Source organism: Macrotis lagotis, chromosome 5, assembly GCF_037893015.1.
Source record: "Macrotis lagotis isolate mMagLag1 chromosome 5, bilby.v1.9.chrom.fasta, whole genome shotgun sequence".
Lineage (NCBI taxonomy): Eukaryota > Metazoa > Chordata > Mammalia > Peramelemorphia > Peramelidae > Macrotis > Macrotis lagotis.
Genome location: NC_133662.1, coordinates 241,148,517 through 241,172,644, shown reverse-complemented (window position 1 = coordinate 241,172,644; position 24,128 = coordinate 241,148,517). Strand labels below are relative to the sequence as shown.

The 24,128-nt window shown below is 39.5% G+C and overlaps 2 protein-coding genes across 7 annotated transcripts in view; both read right to left on the bottom strand.

Annotated features, from left to right (window-relative positions):
- The window catches only part of NSRP1 (nuclear speckle splicing regulatory protein 1), a 52,376-nt gene extending 38,754 nt beyond the window's left edge, over positions 1–13,622 (bottom strand). Inside the window, exons 1-2 of the mRNA XM_074189127.1 lie at positions 13,522–13,622; positions 10,560–10,650 (exon numbers count right to left, since the gene is read on the bottom strand). Coding sequence (XP_074045228.1) covers positions 10,560–10,650; positions 13,522–13,538 — 108 coding nt within the window. The 5' untranslated portion in view covers positions 13,539–13,622. The remainder of the gene's footprint in view (positions 1–10,559; positions 10,651–13,521) is intronic.
- Positions 13,623–18,568: 4,946 nt separating this feature from the next.
- The window catches only part of EFCAB5 (EF-hand calcium binding domain 5), a 161,444-nt gene continuing 155,884 nt past the window's right edge, over positions 18,569–24,128 (bottom strand). For all 6 annotated transcript variants that reach the window (XM_074189122.1, XM_074189121.1, XM_074189120.1 and 3 more), the window contains one exon: positions 18,569–19,296. In XM_074189122.1, the coding sequence (XP_074045223.1) occupies positions 19,124–19,296 (173 nt within the window). In that variant the 3' untranslated portion in view covers positions 18,569–19,123. The remainder of the gene's footprint in view (positions 19,297–24,128) is intronic.

Below are 24,128 nucleotides of genomic sequence, written 5' to 3'. Positions count from 1 at the left end.
ACTTGTCAAATCTAATGTCAGCAAGATCCCGTCTGATAATTGACAAGGAGACTGAGGCTCTGCTTCTGCCAGAAGACCTATTCAGCAATCTCTAAAAGGGGTAGACTAGATGACTTTGAGGGTCTTTTCTAGCTCAGACATTCTGTGACCGCTACACTTAGGTTTCAGCAAAATTTTTTCCACTGTCTTTCATGTCATGCATCTGAGATATCCATACAGTTGAATGGCTTCTGAACTAGATGAATGAGAAGACCCAAAGTTTAAGTCCCTAATGCATGGATGTCAAAGGAGAGGAAGGTGTCCACTAGAGGGTCCTGGGATCTATCCTTGGTCCTGTGTTATTCAACATGATTTTTATGATGATACATGTTTGTCAAAATTACAAATAACAAGAACCTGAGAAAGAGTTAATATGCTGGATAATAGATCCAAAAAGATCTCAGTAGGCTAGAAAGATAGGCCTAATCAAATAAAATGAAATAATAGGATTTAGTGCAAAGTGCTATACTTCAGTTAAAAAAACCTCAACAACTTCACAAAACTGGGATAGGGGAAGCACAGCTAACAAGAACTTTGAAGATCTGTTACATGTAGTAGGCCAGGGCTGTCCAAAATGCGGCCAAAAGTGCAATTTTTATGTGGCCCCCTGTGGTTTTACTAAATGATCAAGTAAACAAAGTTGAGCTATCAAAGAGTTCTCACTAAAATAGCAAATCAAAATATATTGTCTATTATTTCAATAAAAACTTTTAAAAGTAAAGTTGGGCAGCCCTGTAGCAGATTATAAATTCAGTATGAATCAACTCTGAAATGGAGCCAGTATTAAATGATATGGAATGACCAGAATGAGCCACTACACGGAACACGTTCATTATGAGCATCAAATTTTTAAAAAATCATAGATGAGCCTGAGCATAACCAGGAGGGTAACTAGGATGATGAGAAAACTGAGAAAGTGTTGTATGAAGGTTCCCAAAAGGGTATTCCAGGAAAGTCTCATGAAGGGTGTTCATTATGAGCTGCTTGAGTTCTTGAGGCCCAGAGACATCTGAGATCCCTGGAGTCATTGGGAAGAGGACTCTCACCTCTGAAATCTCTATGGAATCAAGAACAATGAAGAGGTCTTCACAGAGCTGTCACATATTGGAACAAACCCCTCCACCTGTTCTAGATAAAACTAAAATTCCTAGAGTAATGGTTCTCCAAGTGTGTGGTCAGGGGACCCCAAGGCTCATGAAAATCTGTAAGGGGTCCACAAGGTCAGAACAATTCTCAGGATATTACCAATACATTTTAATTTCTAATAGAGTAATTTTCAGTGGTTAGAATCTACACAAAAATTCTTGAGGGGGAAGTGCTCAATAATTTTTAAGAGTGGGAAGGGGTTCTGAGACCAAAAATTTGAGAAATACTGTTTTAGAGGTTAGTCTGGAACCAGACTAAATCCCAGGATACCTATTTTTGTTCAGGCATATGTTACTTTAATGACTCAATAAGATAATTAATAGTTAATTTGGAATATAGGACTGATGACCACCCATAGTTTTCATACCTGTTATCTCTGCTAGATGTCTTGAGTTACAATTGGACTTTACCAAGAGGATAAATTGAAGCAGACCTCCTAACAAGACAGCATTTATTAGCAGGGACGTGCCACCTGTAAATAAATGGGTCAATGGCTTGCTTCCATTTATGCCAAAGACCACAAGCAAGAAAGAGGTTTCCTTTACATAGGTTCTGAATGGTACAGAACGAAGAATAGAGCAGGGGAGATAACAACATGATTGGCTGAAAGTCTAGTCATGGGGCTTAACAACGAACCCCCCCCCCCTTCTTTCCTCATGAGACCATTAAGTGCTCATTAGTTGAGACAAAAGTGCAAGAAAGCAGATCAGACTTTTGGACTGCAAACCAGCTGTCTTTGAAGAATAGCTTGGTGTTGTAAAGTTATCAGGTCCAACTTCCTTTCTTTCACATACATTCCCAAGGTTAGCAAAATTCCTTAGGGAAAGAAAAGCTGAATTTTTAAACTTAACTCATTAAAAGCCAGCTGAACTCTGAAATAAGTTTAGAGATAAAGAATTGTGACTTAGGCAGTTATAGAATAAAAGCAGTAATAGGATAAAATCAACTAATTGTAAGGAGGATCGATAAGAAAACTGTACAGAATCAAGCTCAATCTTCTCACTTGTAAAATCATCCTACTTGTCTCAAGGAAGAACCCTGTGAGAGATTAAGCCAGGATGAGCCCCAGCAGTTCACGGCTACTAGGACAATGCCTTTGAACTAAGGATGTTCTGGCAGGTCAGTACCAGTAAACACATCAGGAGCTGCTGGCAAAACCCTCCTGAGTTCTAACATAATGACTTTTAAAAACAGGACGCTCAACAATTTTTTATGCTTTGTTCATCAGTTTCTGACTCCTTATTTCCTCGTTCCAAATAAATGCATGAGCTAAAGCTCCCTCTGCTGGATCAGGAGATGAAAATTCTCATCTTAAGCTTGTGTTCCTAACAGAGTAGGTTACTTTTCAAAACTAATAATAAACAGTTCACTAAAAATGCACTTGATTTTCATGGAGTCTAAATATTATTTTATGCAGGAAGTCCCTATAGGAAAGACTCAAACAAGCTGACACACTCCAAGAAGAACTGAAACATATTTAGAAAGAGAATCTTGCTCTTCCCTATTCAACAGTGAAGAAGCAGCAAAATAGGAGAATAGTTCAGTGACTCCTTGGAGACATAAATAAGAAAATCAACAGCTTCCTAATGTGTCCAATGGCATCAAGAAACACGATTTCATGGCAAATCTGGTCATGTTGCATTGCAGTGCTTAGGTCAAAAGACTGCTACAAAGGTCATCAGCAGTTGATCAAACATAATCTGTTGCAGGGGATAAAGAAAGACAAAAGTAAGATGAAGAATTTAATAACAGTCTCCTGACTAAGTCCCATGTGTACCTTGATACTTGGTGAGACAGAAAAAGACAATGAGTTGCTGGAAAATACGGTTCAGAATTAAAAAATGAAAGAGACCAAAGACTTGAGGCCTTTTCAGATACCTACAGATTTTCAATCAATATGCATTTAGTAATAATTAATATATGCCAGACAATGTGTTAGATCTGGAGATTCAAAGACAAAAAAGTGACACAATTCCTGCCCTCCAGAAGTTCACTTCTGCTGGAGGAGGCATCATCAATAGCATCATCATGAGTAGTATTAATAATAAAAACTAGTAGTTACATAGTATTTACTATATTATGCATTTTACAAATATTCCCTCATTTAATCCTCCAAACAACCCTGGGATGCTATTAGCATCCCCAACTTCACAGATAAGAAAACTGAGGCAAAAAGATTAAGTAACTTTTCCCAGGACCACACAGCTGGGGAAATGCATGAAGCAAATCTGAACTTGGAGTCTTCCCGACTTCAGGTCCAGCGCTCAACACTCTTCATCACTTCATAGGGATCTCATATGTTCACTGAGAAGTGAACAGAACAAAGACCAAAGAAACACCTGCTTATTTGCAGAAAATGAGTGTTGACAACCAAATGGAGGAATTCAGGCTTCCTAAAGAGGTGGCCTTGCAACGGAGCCCTGAGGAGGGGCAGGAATTCCAGACGCTGAACAAATCAAATGATATCTCAAAAAAATTTCAAGGGCTATGTATATCCTAAAGGAGAGGAAATGACTCATTATTGATGTGGGATCACTTCCAAATAACCTGTGCACTGCAAAAAAAGGTCAAAGCCAACCCCAAACTGGAAGAGAATAAAGACAAGAAGGCACCACATGCAACTGCAAACCTGAACCCTCACCAAATTCAAACAAGAGTCTGGTGCTGCCAACGAGGGTTTAAGAAAAGTAACAAACTCCAGTTTCGGTGACAATGATTTTCTATGGAAATCTTCGCCGACACAAAGTAATCAACACACTAAGGAGGTTAAAGAGTCTGGGAAAGACCTCAGCACTAAAACACTGACATCCTTGCCAAGCTAAGGGACATGGCAAACCTAGATGAACAAATGCTGAGAATGGAAAACCATTTCACAACAGAGGATGAAGAGAAGATCACAGAGGAGGAAGTTGTAATTTTATCAAACTGGGAAAAATAAGGGAGGGGAGCAGAGAGAGGAACTTGGAGGTTCACAAGGCTAATTCCTAATAAATGAGGAGACGAGATCAAAGGAAGTTAAGTGCCTTGTAGTCAAAGACAAAGATAGGAAAAATGAACTGCAGAAAAGCTGGTTACAAAACCTAACTCAGTCAGATGTCTCAAATATATTAAGAGATGATGCTCAAAGGACAATAAGTGAAAAATTCAAGAGATATCCCAGAATTCAAGAATAATCAATCTTTTAATCGGCAAACAGATTTAGCAACTAGGACTTTAGATGCAGTTTGGGATATACCCTTATTTTATATGTGAAGAAACTAAGGCACTAAGGGATTTAGTGACTTGTCCAGGGTCACACAGCTGTTAAGTGTCTGAGGAAAGATTAGAACTCAGGTTTTCCTAACCTCAGGCCCAGCACTCTGACCTCTGTGCTACTTCTGGACTCAATAAATCCTATGAGATAGATGAGGAAGTAGAAATAGTATTTAAAAGTAAAGACAAGAAAAGTAATCAGGCAATATCGGCACTTGGATGGAACTGTATACAACTTGTGTAACCTCAACCTACAGAAGGCCCACCTGGCATACTTGGGGCCTTCCTTCTGGAATTAAAAGCATCCTAGGGATGGGGATGGACTGACCCTCAGGTAACTCTTCTTCTTTCATGATCATAAACTTCTCTGGTCATATCTTCAGGTCTTTCATTCTCAGAAGGTGTTGCAGCCTGGTCAAATTCACCAGAGGCCTTTCCATGGCCTCTCTAAGGGACCCACACTGTAATTTTCTGAAAACATATGACACAAGAAAGGCCTCCTTTTCTGAGATTAGTTTAGGATCATTAAAAGAACTCTGCAATGTTCCAAAGGCAATTCAGCCCAAGTAGGCTTCTGAGTTGAATTCCTTCTACAATCTTTTCAAGTTTTGCTCAAAATGAGGGATAAGCTCTAGGAGTTCTCCATCTAAGTGAATGTCAAAGTCCAAACAAAAGTTGTTCTTCATCCACTTGGTTTTGCCTCTGTGGATAGCCAGACTAAAATCTTTTGAGAAGTTATGAATCTCATTCAAGAAACTCTGCAATGTTTTAAGGCTTGATGCACCAAAGCACAAAATCATCCACAAACAGAAGAAACTTGGAGGACCTCATCATCTCCTTGTAGCTGTAAACATAAATCTTTTTTTTTTTAGGTTTTTGCAAGGCAAACGGGGTTAAGTGGCTTGCCCAAGGCCACACAGCTAGGTAATTATTAAGTGTCTGAGACCAGATTTGAACCCAGGTACTCCTGACTCCAGGGCCAGTGCTTTATCCACTATGCCACCTAGCTGCCCCCAAACATAAATCTTGAATAGAAACTTATCCATGGAATTTTAAGGAAAATGATGAAAGTATATGAGCAAAATTGACTCATAAGGCAAAGAGAAGCAGTGAACAATAAAGCCAATTTAAAGTGTAAATGTCAGTTTTTTAAAATCTGGCAAAATTTCCAATTAAGCCAAGTTGTCTCAGTCATTTAAGGATAAAACTGGAAGGATGACAAAAAATGGCTGAAAAAATGGAAAAGATCTGTGAAAATATGTAATACTAAACTCTCTTCATGTCCTCTTCAAGGACAGTAGAAATAATACTACACTTGGCCTCATATCTTATATGCTAGGTGTGCCTTTACTGGATCTAGAAAGCACTAAAGAGAATGGTGATAGGAAAGGCAGCTGGACTAAAGAATGCAGAGAAGGAGCTGTGCTGGAAGTAAAACTACTGAGGGCTGACAGGAGGAATTCACAAGATCTGTTATGAAGGCAGAAATACCAAAAGAGTGAGAAAAAAAAATCTTACTTTATTAATAACATTCCCCTCTCACCCAAAGCATTAAGAGACCATCAACAACAACTCTCAACTTAGCTATCTAGATAATCTCTAACTTATGCATAACCTATAAGAAACTATTCTCTGTCAAGGAAGGAGGAAGAGAAAGGAGAGAAAAAAAATCATGGAGGAGGACCTGAGTTCAAATTTGACCTCAAGACACTTAACAATTACCTAACTGTGTAACCCTGGGCAAGTCATTTAACCCCACTGCCTTGTATAAAAAAAAAAAGGATTGCTGAAAACAATCTTTACATGCAGTTGGGAAAATAAATGAAAATGAATAGAGAACCTCTAGATAAAAAAAGTTTCAGGGGAATTTGTACGATAGGAAATAGTTGGTTTTACCAAGCAACATATCACTGAAGCTATTTTTATCAAGACACAATTGATAGGGAGCAGCCAGGTGGTGCGGTACACTGCCCTGGAGTCACTAGGACCCAAGTTCACATTTGACCTCAGACACTTAATAATTACCTAGCTGTGTGGCCTTGGGCAAGCCACTCAACCCCATTGCCTTGCAAAAACATGAAAAAAAAAGTAATTGAAAAAAAAGACACAAATGATAAATTCAAAGGCTCTAAGATCCTATTGTGCTTACTGTTTGTTGACTATAAAAAAAAAAAGCACGTGCCTTGATAGAGTAACGTTCTCTCCCCTTTAATATGTCTTCTATGCACACATCAAAATCATACCAGATTTCTTGGAAGACAAAAGAAATTTCTTGGTTTGACTCTCAGATCATTAATATCAAGAAAAACACAAAAGGGGGAGATGTCAGTTTGTCAAAGATGTTCACCCCTGATTTGCAATATATAAAGCACAGAGTCTAAGCCAAAGACTGAGTGAATATATACAGAAAACAATGACCCTCAACTCTGAAAGTTTTTTTTTAAGAAACCTGAAAGAAAAGAACATGCCTGGGAAAAATAGTAATTGGGAGGGCAGTAGAAAATACCAACCCATGCCTACTTTCCCATCTCTAAAAAAATCTTCATGAGGATGAGCTATACATGTATTGTATTTTTAATGGAAAGGAGAAAGGAACAAGCAAGCAGACATAAAAACACAGCCTTCTTTACACCTTCAAAAGTGACTGAAAGGTGCTAAGAATACAAGATTACAATGCTTATGATTTTTTAAAAGTATATGTCAATATCACAAAGAGCAGCTTAACTGCTCCCTTCCTAAATCTTCCTGGCATGTTATGATCACAAGAAGTCTTAATGTAACACAAGCACAAAGGAAACTTTGGTTCCCAGATACTCTTGATTTCTTGTTAAGCCAGGTGTGTGCTTACTTCTGGCACGGAGGATGTCAAGCTTAGAAAACAAATGGAAGAGGAATATTCCTTGTGGACAGTGAGGTTTTCAAGAGATCATACTTTCAGAAAACATCCCTGTGAAAAAGATGGACTTTCAATGAACCAGGGGAATTTCAAGTGTTCCTTTTGGAATGGCCAGAGCTGAATAGAAGGTTTGATCTTCAGATACAGGACTCAGGTGAAGCATGGAGATTGGAGGAGAAGGAGGAAATATGAGGGACTTAATGAGAATGAACTGCATGTATTCCTGCATAGAAAAATGACACTGATAATACTCATATGAACCTTCTCAGTTAATAGAGCAGGTAGAGAGAGCTTTTATAGTTGAAGCACAGGAGAAAGCTGAATTCGAAGATAAAATATGGTGTAAAAATGGAGTCAATAGGGAAAAAAAGGGAAATGGAATGGGAGAAAGAAAAAGGAGAGGGGGAACAGTCCAAGATATTTCACATAAGATTTTTTTTATTACAATGAGCTATTGCAATGATATGGAAGGGGGGAAGCAAGGGGGAATGAGGGAACCTTTGCTCTCATCACAGATGGCTAGGAGAGGAAACAGCATATATACTCAATGGGGTATAGACATCTGGAGTAAGAAGAAGCAGGGGGAAGGGGTGGGGATGTGAATAAAGGAGGAAGAGGATGGACCATGGGGGGGAGACTGGTCTTGCAAGGGGCTGGGATTGGAAGGCCTGTCCAGGACCATGGGGCCAGGTGGATTCTGGGCCTAAGGGGTGGTATGGGGGCTCAGGGCTTCTTTGCCCCAGGACCAGGGATCTGTCTGCTGAGCCAGTCAACGACCCTACAGCAGAGTCAGAGTGAAAGGAGAGAGAAAATAGAGTACATGGTTGTGGAGAAATACGAAAGGAGGGAGTTGTGATCAGCAATGGCAACGGTGGAAAAATATGGAAGTAATTTCTGTGATGGACTTATCATAAAGAATGAGAACCACCCATGACAGAGTTGTTGGTGTTGGAACAAAGACTCAAGCACATTTTTTGTTATTATTATTTGGGGGAGGGTGCAGGGCAAGTGGGGCTGGATGGCCTGCCTGTGGCCACATAGCAGGGTGATCTTTGGGTGTCTGGGGCGGGATTCGGACCCAGGTGCTCCTGGCTCAAGGGCCAATGCTCTGTCTGCCACCCAGCCACCCCTACTATTATTACTATTATTTTATTTTGGGTCTTTTTTGTTCTTTTTTTTGGTTTTTGCAGGGCAGTGGGGATTGGGTGGCATGCATGTCACACAGCTGGGTGATTGTTGGGTTTATGAGGCTGGATGTGGGCTCGGGTGCTCGTGGCTCCAGGGCTGGTACTTCATCCATTGCGCCACCTGGCCAATTATTACTATTATTTTGTTTTATTTTAATTTTCTTTCTCTCCCCTTTACTTTTTCGCCCAAGCAAGTCTGTCTATATTCATGGGGGGAGGGGTATTTTGTTTACTTGTAAACAAGAATATTTTATTAATGTAAAAAAACATTTGTACAAAATGAAAATAAAAAATTAAAAAATAAATTAGGATATAAAAATGAAAAAAAAACCCCATCCCTGTGATGACATGAAGGCCTAATACTGAAAAGCAGAGAAATTCTTCTACACTTGAGATGCTTCAGTTTGTTGTTGTTGTTCAATCACATATGATTCTTTGTGACCTCATTTGGAGTTTTCTCGGCAGATACTGGAGAGGTTTGCCATTTCCTTCTTCAGCTCATTTTACAGATGAGGAAACCAAGGCAATCAAGGTTAGGAGGCATGCCCAGGTTCACACTGGTACTAAGTGTTTGAGGTAAAATTTGAATTCCTGGCTCCATGTCCAAAACTGTCCCCAAAGTGCCACTTTGCTGAGACTAGAAGCAACTGCTAGATTTATGAAGTAATGACCCATGATGTGAATGACAGATATGGAGAAACATTAAGCATCTCTTGTGCCAGACCCTGTCAGACTGAGGATTACAAAGGACCCTATGACGATTTCAGAAGCAGGCAAAAAGAATGAAACATACAAATTATGGTCTAAGGTTTCAGCAAACACATAGGATTTTTGGTCACTGAAAAGGAAGTGGCTAACACCAACAGTGGCAATATAATTCTACGTCACCACCCTTCTAACTGGGAAGTCAGCAAACACCAAAGTACCCAAAGGTAAAAATGAGAATCAAATAAGTACATTGCAAACCTTAGAGCACTATAAAAAGGCAGGTCATCATCATTATTAAAATTATTTTCCCGAAAAAAATTTCTAAATGACAACCTGCCAGATCTAAAAAAAAGGAATTATGAACCCCTCTGCTATTTAAGATGTCTTTTAAGGTGGTCTCTTTATAAGGATTTTCAAAGTCATTTTGTCCAAAGAAAGTTCACACTCTCAAGCTCATAATTTTTGTTAAAAAATTAGATTTCTAGTTTTGAAACAAATCACATAGATTAAACCATTTCAGAAAAAAAGTTATAATTAGAGCAGAGTATAACAGGATAGACTACAACTGGAAGTTTCTCTTCTTGAATCCAGACCTTTACATTATAATTATAAACTAGAAATAAGGACAGATATTGGCCCTATGCCTTCCTTGGTCTACATACATACACCACCAGTATGTAATCCATAGTCTAATATTGCAAATTGATTTAATTCTATTTTGCTAAATCAATCAAGGCCGATTTAATATTGTAAACCTCACTCACCACCTACATCCCAGAGAAATTGCCTGAAGATCATTTTCTCCCCCTTGGTAACCCCACCCATCATCACCCACTTTTCAGAGGAATTTATTCACCTAAAAGGTCAAATCTCACTTTAAACCACCTTAGCAATTTCCAATATCTGAGAACCTTCTGTCTTGCAACACTCTTGGCTGTGGTTAAGAAGGTTTCAGAAAAGGCAGTCCAATTGAGGGAATCTTAATTCTGCCTATGACATCAATAGCCAATCAAAAAAAACAAAACACCTATGTTGTTCAGATTTTGCTCTGTCACTCAAAGTCTTTGGTCACCAAGAGAGGGTACTGATCCAATCTACTCGTTATTGCTAGCCTAACTAATATAATAAATTGATTGGGCTCAGAATTTCTATCACAAGAAGCAGTCCATAATCCCAAGTGTTTCTAATTCAGTTTTCTAGCCACTATGCTGTGCTACCCAGTCTATAATTTTGTACAGTTATGACTAACACAATCAATTCAATTCCCAAAGTTAAAAAGTTCTACCATACATTCAATCAATAAAGTAGGAAAAAGATACTAATATCCCTACCTCCTCATCAGAGTCATTGTCAAACACCGATGGTTTCTGCAAACTAGGTTTCTGTAGCTGCTGTGCTTTCTTTGGCAAAATGAGTCCATATCTGCATAAAGAGAATGGAAACCACACACCAGTAAACAGTTTATTAAATATTTTAAAATGTACTTGTAAATTCCTGAAGGAAACTGTAAAGAGCCATACCCAGACCACTGGACTTAGCTTTGACATATGAATACATAATTTTAAAAATGCTTCTGGAAGCATATTCCAAATTTTTTTAAATTTTAATATGTCACAAGATTTCAGTGAGGCAACCCCAGACAATCCTTAAGAATCAAGACTTGAGTTCAATTCCTACCGAAGATACTTGGTTGTCTAACTCCACAAGTCCTCTCCTAACCTCAGTTTCCTCAACTGTAAAGAGCAATGAGATACTTTTAATATATCTTTGAGCTCTAACTATATGATCCTATGATTATAAGAACTCCTTGACACAATTACATAACCTGTAGGATGGCCATTTTCAAATGCCTTAACTCTTTGAGGAAATGGTTATTTCCAGACTTGTGTACTCCTCTGGTAGAATATAAGCTCTTTGAAGGGCAGGACCATCTATCTCATTGCTGAATTCCCTATGTCTACCATAGTTCCTGGCTTATCACAGGCACTTAACTCTTTTTTTTTTTTTAATTAATAAGTTGATTCTACTTTAGTAGAAAGAAAAGTTAATCTATTTCAAGGGAAACCTGGAAAGTGCTCCCAGGGTCTCTACAATTGTAGAGGGTGGGAAGGGGGGCAGAACTGGGAGACATTCCTCTCCCACCAGAGATCATGGAAGCCCAAGGAGGTGAGATGACTTCCCCAGGGTCACTTGATCATCATGGGCAGAGGCTGGAGTTGAAATCTAATTCTGGAGTCTGTTTTCTACCTTCTAATCAGAGCTTGCCCCTCATTTGATGAGCTTACAGGTCAAAGGAGAGATGGACAAGTTTCCCTTGTCTATAAACTGAGAAGGCTGGACTAGGTGACTTCTGAGATCCCCTACAGCTCAGGATCTATGAATCAAATTTTCCTTTAGGTGTTGGAACTAGGGAGGGCAGTTATGTGGTGGAGTAAATAGAGCGCCAGCCCTGGAGTCAGGAAGACCTGAGTTCAAATCTGACCTCAAACACTTAATAATTGTCTAGCTGTGTGACCTTAGCAAGTCACTTAACTCCATTGCCTTAAATAAATTAAAAAAAATTTTTCAAAAAAAGGAGTTATAACCACCAGTCCTCCTGGTTAGTAGGGGACCTTATCCTACCTTACTCAGGGGGACTCCTCCCCTCGCCTAAGAGTGCTCACTCCCCCCACAGCCTTATTTATCAAATGTATAGAGGCCCTGTGTTTAAATCCTCTATCATTCAAGCATCTATGTGATCTTGGCAAAGTCACTTACTCCTGGACTGAATTTCATCTTTAAAATAAGGAGCTAAACAAGGCAGCTTGCGAAATCTCTCCTAGCTCTAGAATTATCTGATTCTAAGGCATTAAACTCACCTGTACCAGGGAAACTATACCAAGGGTTCTTAATCTGGGGTTTATGAACCTGTTTTAATATTTCAAAAATTGTGTTTCAATGTAATTAGTTTGCCTTTTGTTTTATATATCTTATGTACTTTTTGATACAGTTGAAAGCATGTTTCTAAGAAGCGCCCTCTAGCCTTTGGGTCACACCAGAGGAGTCCATGACCAGAGAAGCTGAAAGCTCTTAGTCGTTCACCTTTTTTTGTGTCTTGAACTCCTCTGGCAATCTAGTCAAGCCTATGGCCCCTTCTCCAAACCCCTTTAAATGCACAAAATAAAATACTATATAATATGCATGTATCTAAAAATTACATGAAATAAGTACTACATAAAATACTACATTATACAGTGCTATATCATATTTACTATAAATACTATGTAAAATACTACATAATTTGCAGCCTATATGATATGTATTACGTGAGATTAGTAGTGTATGCTATGTGAAATAAATACTACATGATGCTATATAATATATTGTACCATATGATATATATGAAATGAATACTACATAAAACACTAAATAATATATACGTACCATGTAAATATAGAAAATAAGTACTATATAACATACTACATAATTCACAGCCAACATAATATATACTATGTGAGATAAATACTATATAATATATAGTACGTATGAAATGAACACTATATGAAACACTAAATAATATATAGTACCATGTAAATATGTAAAATAAGTATTATATAAAGGACTACATAAGTCCTGCCTATATAATATATACTATGTGAGCTAACTATTATAGAAGATAGCATATAATATACAGTGCCTTATAACAGGAATACTATATGATAGAATACTATAATATATATAAATATGTATTAATAATACATGGATGAGTATATAATACATAAGTATACACAAAAACATAACATAATAATGGATACTATATAAAACACTGATCCACAGCACCAGGTAAACACACAAAGGGCTATGTAAGCGCTACACAATGCGCAGCCTGTGTGAGATACCGTGTGAGCTAAGTACTCGAGAAGACAGCACAGAACACGCAGTGTCATACAACGTGTGCCACACTGAAGCACGCCGCACCCCGGGAACACGCCAAGGGGGCTGCACCGAAGGCCGCGCTCTCCGCAGGGTCAGCGCTACAGAACGCTCCACAGCCCCGGGGGCCGCGGGCAGCAGGGCGGCCCCACACCCCCGGCGGCCCCTCCCCTGCGCCCCCCTTCCCGGGCCGGGCGGCTGCGCTGCGGGGCGGCCCGTCAGCGGGGGCTCGGGGCCGGGACCCCCCAGAAGCTCCCGCCGAGCGGGGCGGGGGGCGTCGCCCAGCCGCGGGACAAGTCGCGCTCGTCGCTTCCTGCCCCCCCCCCGCCCCGCCGGGCTCCCCCCCCCCCCCGCCCCGCCGGGCTCCCCCCCAGGCACTACCTGCGCGGCGCCGCCATCTTGCTCCGGCCTACGCTCGACGCGGTCGCCGTGAGTAAAGCCAGCGCCCACGTCGACGTCGACGCCGGCGGCCGCAGATTCCACGCGGCGCCCCTCGTCCCGGCTGCCTGACGCGCCTGGGGCCCTCTGAGGCGACACCCGCGTGGGGGGGGGGGGAATTTAGATTTTTTAGACAAGAAGAACTATCCGGTTGGAGCTTTGTTTTTCCACGGTCGCAGAAGCCTGTCGAAAATGCCGCCGAGAGGCGCCCCGCTGCCGCCGCTCTGCCGGAAGCGGGGGAAGAGGAAGCGTGGGGGCGGAGCCTCCGAGGTCAAGTGGAGTTCAGCCGGAGAAACAGCCCCGGGCGGCTGTTACCCTTGAAGAAAAGTTAAAACCGGATGTATTTTTAATTCTTTCTTAAAAACAAACAAACAAACCCGGGGCGGCCTAGAGGCGCAGTGGTTACAGCACCAGCCCTGGAGTCCGGAGTCCCCGGGTTCAAATCCGGTCTCAGACACTTAATAATGACCTAGCTGTGTGGCCTTGGGCAAGCCACTGAACCCCACGGCCTTGCCAAAACCTAAAAAAACAGAAACCCTGCTCTCTTGCACAAATCTTTCAAAGCTGGAGCAGCCAAGCTCTGGGGCGGCGACATGTGCCTTGATATGGCCACGTACACACACGCAAAACATGTTTACATAGAGATGTGTTGTATGTATGGGGCCTCGTGTATTCTGTGTTTGTGTGGTTGGCTTTGGCTTTGGCTTTCCGCCCCCAGTGCTTAGCAGGATGTCTGTTATGGATCTGGGACCCGATGAATGCCTGGAGCAGGAAGGGAAGATGTATCTCCATCTAGAAGAAATCTTCACTGTTTGGAGCTGTGGGATAATGGAAGAAGCCAGCGCCCTCCCCCGGAAGGTGCCCAAATAGAGGCCGGATGGTCATCGGGCAAGAATGCTGCACCACACTGCAGAGGAGATGGGTGCAAGGGCCAAGAGAAGTCAAGAGATGGTAGATTTAGAGCTGGAAGGTCTCTCGGTCTAGCTCTCTTCACTTTTCAGATGATAGAATCACGTTTCAGAGGTGGCATGGCACAGCCAAAATCCTACAGCTAGCAAGTAGCTCTCATTTGTCCTTCATTCTGGAAGACCAGGACATCAGGGAGGGGATGCCATGACAAGCACATGAACTGGATTTGAGGGAGGGGGGTTGTGCTAAGGCACCAGCCCCCACTTTCTCCTCAGAGTCATCAGAGTCCAGTGGCCAGATATGGATCAGGACAACTGGAGATGGCCCCAGACTGCAGGCGATCAGAATTAAGTGACTTGCCCAACTAGTAAGAGTCAGATGGGATTCAAACTTCCATCCTCTTGACTCCAAGGCCAGTTGGTCTTCTAACAAACTTCTGAATCCTAATACTTGGGGGAGAGGGGAAGAGAAGCAGGAGAGGAGTGAGAATATAAGTAGCCAACACTATCCTTGACTCCCAAGAACTAACTGAAAACAGAATCCAACACATCTTTTTTTTTCAGGATTTTTTTTTTTGTAAGGCAAACTGGGTTAAGTGGCTTGCCCAAGGCCACACAGCCAAGTAATTATTAAGTGTCTGAGACCGGATTTGAACCCAGGTCCTCCTGACTCCAGGGCCGGTGCTTTATCCACTAGGCCACCTAGCTGCCCCCAATCCAACACATCTTATAAAATTCAGATGATCAAAGAATCCATTGATGCTGATGAGATCACTAAATGAAATAGTGGAGAGAGAAGTAGAAAGAAAAATGTGATCCCTAAACAGAGCCCTGAGGGATACCTACCTTTAAGAGACATGACTTAGATGAAGACACAGCAGACTAAAAAAAAAAAAAATAAGTCAGAGGAGAGAGCAGTGTTGTAAAAGTAAAAACTTAGGCAAGTATCGAGAAGAGGGTGATCCACAGTGTCAAAAGCTGCAGAGAGGTCAAGAAAAATGAAAATTGGGGAAAAAGTCTGTTTTGGTAGGTGTATCTTCTGATGTCCATATTATCTTGCCTAGCTACATGTTACAGGGTGATGCAGGGTGTTGGAAATTTGGAATAATGCTGTGTTTCAGGTCCTTCTGTGTTGGCATATTCTATCAGACTTGGTAGATGTGTTGGCTAGTTTTGCTGAACTCTTTTTTCCTGTCTTTTTGATTCTTCATTTCAAAGGGTGACTTAAGGGCAGGGAAAGGAGAAGGGTATAATAAAAATTGAAGCAGATATAAAATTAAAAATATCAGTTTCTTTAAAATTCTAAAAATAGTTGAGTCCTCCTTTGGTTTCAGAGACACCAGATTATTCTCTTTTCATTTTTGAAACCTCTAATCTTTTTTGATTCTTTGTCATTTTTCTACCCCCCCCCAATTTGGATGCTCCCTAAGGATCTGCCCTTGGCTTCCTCTCTTTTCTCTACACTGTCTCCCTTTGTGATCTCTCTCTCTCTCTCTCTCTCTCTCTCTCTCTCATCACTTACATCTGGGAGCTTGTGTTTTTAGCATTAGTGTTATTTTGTACTTTTCCCCTACACCAAACTCGGAAAAACATAGAATTTTTAGTCAGAAGACTAAAAGAAGCCCAAAGTCACACAACTAGGCAATTATTAAATGAGGCTGGATTTGAACTCAGGTCCTCCTGACTCCAGGGCCAATGCTCTACCACTTCCCTTCCCCCCACCTTTAATGCAACCATCCCCAAGAATCCATCTTTCAAATGGAAGGCAGAATGATCTTTGTTCTTAAATCTATCCATGATACTTGTCTGCCCAAAATTCTTCAGTGACTTTTTACTTGTAATTGTTCAAACACCCTTTTATCTGATATTCAAGGGCTCATCTTTTCATTCTTAGCTCATATTACTCCCCTCTGTTCACTCTGCATTACTAAATTGTACTATTTTCTTTCCCCCTCACTTCTACTCCTTGACCATTATTCTAAGTCTTCACTGGTGACCTCTTCCCCACTATACCTAGAATTTCCTACCTCCTCCTTTTTTTAAAGCTAGGTTCCTGGTCATCCTTTAAAACCCAATTTAGATGTTATTTTTAATAAAGAACTTTTCTCCCAAACACATTATAAAACATTTTATCACATTTTTTCCATATATTACTGTATACTGTAGCTTTCTGCACTGATGTCTTATTCTCCTATCAGAACATAAGATCCATGAGGTTAGGAACTGTTTCTTATTGAAACCTTTCATTCTCATAATTCCTGACTGAAATACTTTATACACAGTAGGTAGATACTTAATATTTTGTTTAATGAATGAACCACAGAGGGATTTTAGCATTTGGGTCTTCAAGGTAGAAATTTTAGGTAGTGTAGAATTTTGACTACCCCTGTGAGTCACTAAAGTAAACTAGAAATGGAGATCATAAGAACTGAGGAGGTTGATGAACTAAGAGAAATAGGCTATCCCACTCCAACCCTACCTATTGAAATCCTTACTAACTTCCATTGGATCGGGATTAGACCTGTAATTTTATTGGCATAGAGAACTCCCAGGTGAGAAAACTTCCTCTACTAATACAGGTTTCCATCTTTTCTGCAATTTATAGTCTGGGAGAGCTGTCACTATGGAGCTTTGAAACCAGGTCTTCCTGGTTCCAAGGTAGTTCTCTATCCACCATCTCATGTTATCTTCCATGAAATTTCTTCTAATCCACCATATTGAAATGATTTTTTTCCTGAACTACTAAAATATGTATTTTATTATTTTGCTTTATTTATTTTTATAAATCAATGACGTAAAGGTATAGTTTACTTGCTGATCAATTTTATAGATGACCTAAAGTTGGAAGGGAGCTAACAAACTGGATGACAGTCAAAATTCAAAAAAAGATCTCAACAGTTTTGAGATTAACATTGAGTTAATCTAGGAAGATGAAATTTTATAGGAACTAATGTACACATACAAGATAGTAGAAATGTGACTAGATACCTATTTGTCAGAAAAAGATCTGTGGGTTTTATGGTACTACAGAGTCAATAGGATTCAACAGTATGACATGACAACCAAAAATGCTAATGTAACTTGTTATTAGAAATTGTTATGTGAGCTTTGTTTTCTTTTTTTTCTATTGGGAAATAGAATTTAATGATAGGATGAGAGAAAGAAAGAGAAGGAAGAAAGGAAGAAAGAAGAAAACAGGAAAGAAAGAAGAAAACAGGAAAAAAAAGAAAAAGAAGGAAAGAAAGGAAGGAAGGAAAGGTAAGGAAAGAATAAAGGAAAGAAAGAAAGTAAAGAAAAAGAAAGGAAGTTAGAAAGGAAAGGAGGCAACAGTGGACAGTGGACAGAGCAACGGCCCGAGTCAGAAAGACCTCACTTCAAATCCAGCCTCAGACACTCAATACTTACTTAGTGTGTGACCTTGGGCAAGTCACTTATCCCCATTGCCTTTAAAGAAAAGAGAGTGCAAGAAGGAAGGAAAAGGGTCATTGAAGCATTTGGAATAGGACCTGGACCTGGGATTTCATTGATTCAGGGAAGGCCTAGGTGAAAAAATTTCCCAGCAATGTAAGTGGGCATTTCCACTTAGTTTTAGAGTTGCTTAGAAGATTTGTCAGCTGCCTTGCTCAGGATCATGTACCTAATAAGTATACCAAGTAGAACTGGAACCCGGGACTTCCTGGCTGTGAGGCCAGCTCTCTTTGCACTCTCTCAAACTATCTCTTCCTCAGTACACAATTTACCTTCCATTACTTCTTCCCTTCTAGACTTTGAAAAAAGTCATTTGTATTCTTAGAGTATTCTTCATCAGCATGTTCCAAAGTGATCTGGCTTGTGGCTATCAGTTTAATATCTTTAAGAACATTGTTCCTAGAAACGTTGCTGCAAATGACCTGAGATGCTTTCCCTGAAATATGAAACAGGCTTGCGGATGAAACCAGGCATCAGATAATCCATGAGATCAGGCCTGGTAATTACACTGCCATTTTATCAGAAAAGGTTAAAAAGGAACCTCCAATCTTAAATTACAAAGTATTTGGAAGACATCACACTTTGTCAACTGAATAAAGAAAAAGAACTTTTAATTTCCCAAAATTTTATTAAAAAATAGACTGCCATCAGATACATTATTACAAAGATGGAATCTCACAGCTGAGCAGCAAAGTTTGCTGTAATCACAAGATTTAAACAAGCAAAAGTCTTTCCACCATTCTTGAGCTAGACAGGGCCCTCTGTAACAATGGTGTTGGCTTTTTCCCATGAGTAAGAGACAAAGATGCTCTTTCCACAAGGCTTTCTGGTTAAAAATGACTTTTCAATGAGTCAGAAAAACCAGAAGGTGGCCCAGTAGTCCCCATCCTAGTTCTAGATTATTCTGTTTTAGTCATAGACTTTTTGCAATCCTAAACCTTGTCTTTCCCTTTCACGTTTACATTTTCATGATGTTTTACTTCTGAGATATTTGGCTTTATAACTTTGCTCTTTCTAGGACCAAGATTTCTGATGTGATTTTAAAATGACCCTTCAGGCATTAGTCTAGAAACCTTTCTTTCTAAATAAAATATCAACAGCTAATAAAGAAAACTAAACAAGTGGGAAAGAGTCTTCATTATTCTACCCTCCCCATCAAGGCTGATCTATTAAAATTTGACCAGCATTCTATTTTGGGACATCTTTCCTCGGGGCAGAGGAGGAGTGTATTTGTTCTCCATTTTGTGTTTCAACTTGATCAGACACAGACAGGTAAGTGCCCAGTGGTACAAGTATTCGATGGCAACAGATCTAGTCAACCACACGCTTTTTCGAGAATTCCCTGTACAAAAACAAACCAAAAAGCTATTTAAAGGTTACTGTTTCAGAGAGGCTTGTTATCCTTTCTCCTAGTTTCTACCTTACTCATTTAATGAGGGCTGGGTAGATGGATCATAAAACCAAAATCACTATAAAGTTTTACTTTTGTCATATGACTGGTATCTTCCACCTTTTAGAAAATCTCATTTCTTTCAAGACAGTTAAAATGACACCTCCTGGTAGGGGGCAGCTAGGTGGCACAGTGGATAGAGCACTGGCCCTGGAGTCAGGAGGACCTGAGTTCAAATATGACCTCAGACACTTAATAATTACCTAGCTGTGTGGCCTTGGATGCTCGAGCCACTTAACCCCATTGCCTTGCAAAACAGCCTAAAAATAAATAAGATAAAATGACACCTCCTACAGAGGCCTTTCCCAGGCATCCCTTCTCCACCTCTATCTCCAGCATGGCACCTTTGTCTCTAAAGTTACCTTCCCTCTAATTCTCTAAGATGGTGTCTCTCCCATTAGAATACAAACTCTTTGAGGGAAGGAATGGTTTTCATTACTTAGTTGTGTCCTGAGTGATCTAGCATTTCATAAAATACTTTAGCATAAGCTTGTAGATTGATTGATTGAAATGATCTTCTGATGAAGCTATTCAGTAAGAAACTGAGAAATAACCATTGCATTGGGTGTTTGAAATTCTATGTCTATCAGCATTCTGATTAATTCCATGATCAAACTTGATTTCACAGGTCTGATAATGAAACACAGACATCTCTTCATGGCAAGGAGATAGAGAATGAGATATGTATTGTCAGAGAAGGCCAATGGATCAGTTTGTTTTAACTATACTTCTTTATTCTAAAGGAAGGTTTAGGGCAATAAGGAGGATGAATGAATGAACAAGTCACTGGGAATACTATTTTTAAAAGCATTGATAAAAATATTTTTTAAAAATTCTATCAGATTTCTAAATTACATCTTAGCAACACTAATGAAATTTAGAGTTAAATCTGGACATATATAATGACTGCTGGATAAAAAAATATTTTTTTCATCATCTTCTGATGAAGGAAAGGGAAAAGATATCTTGACCTATGTTTGGCCTTGGTATTCTTCAGTCATATTCTGTACCAAGTATCCCCACAATGAGTTATTAAAGAAGTACAGTGAAAAACATATAGAGAAATCCCTCTATTATTCTTTGTTCTTTCTCTCTCTGAACATAGACACACACACACACACACACACACACACACACACACACACACACAGTCAGAGGACAGGAACACTCTGAGTGTGTTCATTACCCCAGAATTATTTCAGATGATTTGGATTTTATGTTTGACTTTCATAAATGCTCAGCCAGGGTTTTGGGTTGCTATTGGGATTTTCCCCCTGCAATGTTCTTTAGCCATGAAGGTACATTTTTATTTTATTAAATGTATTTTTAAATTTTTATATCAAATGGTCCTAGATTATTTTATTGACTTATTTTGGACATTATTCCCCCTCTTGTATTCTGTGATCCAGCCACTGTGCTATCACTTTCTAATGGCTGCTTTTCCTATCCTACACAGAAATCATTCTTCTAGAAATACACTTCGGCTATAATTGGAAGCATTGGATTAAAAATCAATTTATGAGAAATCTTAATTTCTGTACTAAGCTAGACTAGTTAAGATTTCTTCTTTCAAAATGTTTCTTGATTATTAAAAAAAGAAAATCAGTATTTCCTCATGACTCCCTGACCCACGGAGAACTTTCCTTTTTTTTTTTTTTAACAAAATACAGTTAAGCAAGACAAATCAACGTCATGACTAAATTTGACAACTCATGCCTCATTCCACAGCTGTGGTTCACCACCTCTCTGCTGAGAAGAGGGAGGTGGGCTTAGCTGTCTAGGTTCATCAAATTTAGTAGATGGGATATTAGATCTAGTTGACATAAATAGAGCAAAACAAACAAACAACAAAAAGATTCTTCAAAGCTCCAAATGGAAAAACTAAAGGTTAATTATGTGATGAAGGAGAGGGTGGAAATCTAGTCTAGGATGAACACTGAATACTCATTAGAAGTAAGAGGGAATTACCAGCTTCCCCTAGGTAGATATGATTGCAGGACAAAATCAGCTGGCAATAATGGTTTTCCTCCTGCTATACCTTTGGTCTGAATTAGGATTGAATAAATTCATGTAGAGTTTTTTTCTTACCAAATAAATTCATGCAAAAACAAATACTAGTGCGATAAATAGTGCTTATTAAAAGATTTTTCTTATTTCCAATGAACTGGAAAATGTGTGTGTGTGACCAGATAAACCTCAACATAAAGACTTAAAGGAAAGTAGAAAACTCTGTCGACTCAATGGACTTTAAAACAGCCCCAAAGAGAGTCTATATGAGCAGCAATGTCCTTTACACATGTGAAACAGTATTTGTTGTTCTTGATTCAATAGGTTTCTGTCAATGAGCTTCAAAAGACAAAGTCAATAGCAATGATCTCAGCCTTCACTGCAGGAAGCACTCAGGCATACAAACACTTGATTTTCTAGTCATTAAAAATCTATCCTTGACAAAGGGGATGGCTGGTTTGGACAACAGAGTTAACACAGCTGCTAGTTATTAATGGATGAGACCAGGAGGCACTTGTATTTGGTAAATATTTTATGTACACAGGTACAAAGAGACCAAGTATAGATGGCTGACTTTGAAGCCAGGAACACTTGAGAACAAGCCCCACCTCATACAGTATGACCCTTGACAAATCTCTTAAAGTCTTAAGACTCAGGGCAACTAGGTAGTGCAGTGAATAGAGCACAGGTCCTGGAGTCAGAAGTACCAGAGTTCAAATCCGGCCTCAGACACTTAATAATTACCTAGCTGTGTGGCCTTGGGCAAGCCACGTAACCCCATTGCCTTGCCAAAAAAAATGTCTCAAGGCTCTAGGCACCTCTCAGAGACAGTAAATTGCCCTATTGATCTTCATTGATAGAAGGAATTTTCTCACATGGGAATTTTCCATATCAGTTAAATCATAAATCTTGTTCTTATATTTCATCCATATTTATATCCATATCTCCCTCATCAGGAAAATTCTTTTGGTTTTACTCTATTGACACTATTTCCTTAAGATAATGAGTCACACACCTAACGTGAGCTTTCAGAATTTTGCTGACATCTTATTTTAACTCTAACAATTAATTGGTTAGTGATAAGAGAATTTCTGACTCAGCTTTATAACCTCTATTTACTTAAGTTGAAAATGTCAAATAACTATAATTTAGGTGTTATTGGTTAATCTGTACATTCCAGCTTTTCCCCTAGTGTTTACTAACTAGTTTATTATTTTACCTGTTGCAGATCTTCCCCTTCTGCTATCTGTTCTGTTTTGTCTTTGCCTTTCCTTTCTGCCTTTTGCAAAATTTCATGTAACTATCTATAATTACATCTTGATAAAAACTATTTGCCTATATAGATTTGCTCAAACAGCTTCTCAGGATCACTGAGTTTTTGTATACTATGAATCAATGCTCTGCATATGATTAATTATTAAAATGTCTCTATGTCTTGATAAGGACATATTAATGAACACTGGGCAATTTAATATCATTAAAATAAAAGTTCATTTATAGCTGGAAATGTTTCATTTTTGTCTTTGGTATTCTTAGGGACTAACAGTTTAAAAAACCAAGTAGGTACTTAATTTAATTAATGCTTCTTGATTGGTTGATTGGCCCTGGATGTTAAACTGGCCTTGGGTAAAACAACTAACTTTGTTGTTCTAATATTTAAGTAAATAGTATTTAAATGCAAAGTTATTGCAAAGTGATTTGTCCCATACCCTTAGAAAGGACAGCAAACAGAGGAAGGAATCACACTAGCTTGAATTGTTGATGTCCCAGATTCACCAATCAGATCAGATGCCAATTGTGGTACTTGTCAATAGTTCCAGCTACTGATAAGATTGAAGTTGGTGGATAGCTCAAGCTCAGGGATTCTGATCTGTGGGAGGGCCAAGCTGATCATGTATTTACACTAATTCTAGCACCAGTATAGTGGGCTCTAGAAAGCGGGATGCTACCAGAATTCCCATGGAAGGGTAAAGTAACCAAGTGAAAAAAGGAGCTGGTCACAACTGCCATAATGAGTGATTTCTATGCTTCCATCCTAGGTGATACAGGGAAACCCATGAAAGAGAGAGAGAGAGAGAGAGAGAGAGAGAGAGAGAGAGAGAGAGAGAGAGAGAGAGAGATGGTAATTATATTTCAATCAGAAAATTAACTCAGAACCCAGATTGTAATAATCTTTTGAGTGATCTTTGAAGAAGTATGGTACAGACAAAAGACTGCTGGCCCAGGAATCAGGAGACCTGGCCTCCTTCTAGTTCCTTTCTCAGCTCATAACATGATCTTGGGGAAAGTCATTTCCTCAATTGTAAAGTGAGGGAGAGCTGGACTAGGTGGACTCTTAAGCCACATCCCACCACCCCCTTCCAACATCAAAGCTTCTATGACTTGCCAGTGCACTCCAATTTTATCCAAGTGAATGAATGTACTCAAAAATGAACTAATTTTTATTGAGGCACAGGGTCCATCAGAAAACTGGATTGGGACCTCAGTTCTGTCTCTACTGTGTCTACTCTTCACTTCAGTTCCTTAGGTTTCAGTTTCCTCATCAATGAGATTAGAGTGTTAGATTCAATGACTCCCAAGGCCCTTCCAGCTCTTGTGCTAGGAGCCTGTGAACTCAGAGGTAGTTTCCAGTGTCAATCATATCATCTATACACTGAGCTAAAGCTAAGTCATATAGAGCAGATACTCTTCTCAAGGAGTGGACAATATGAAAAGCT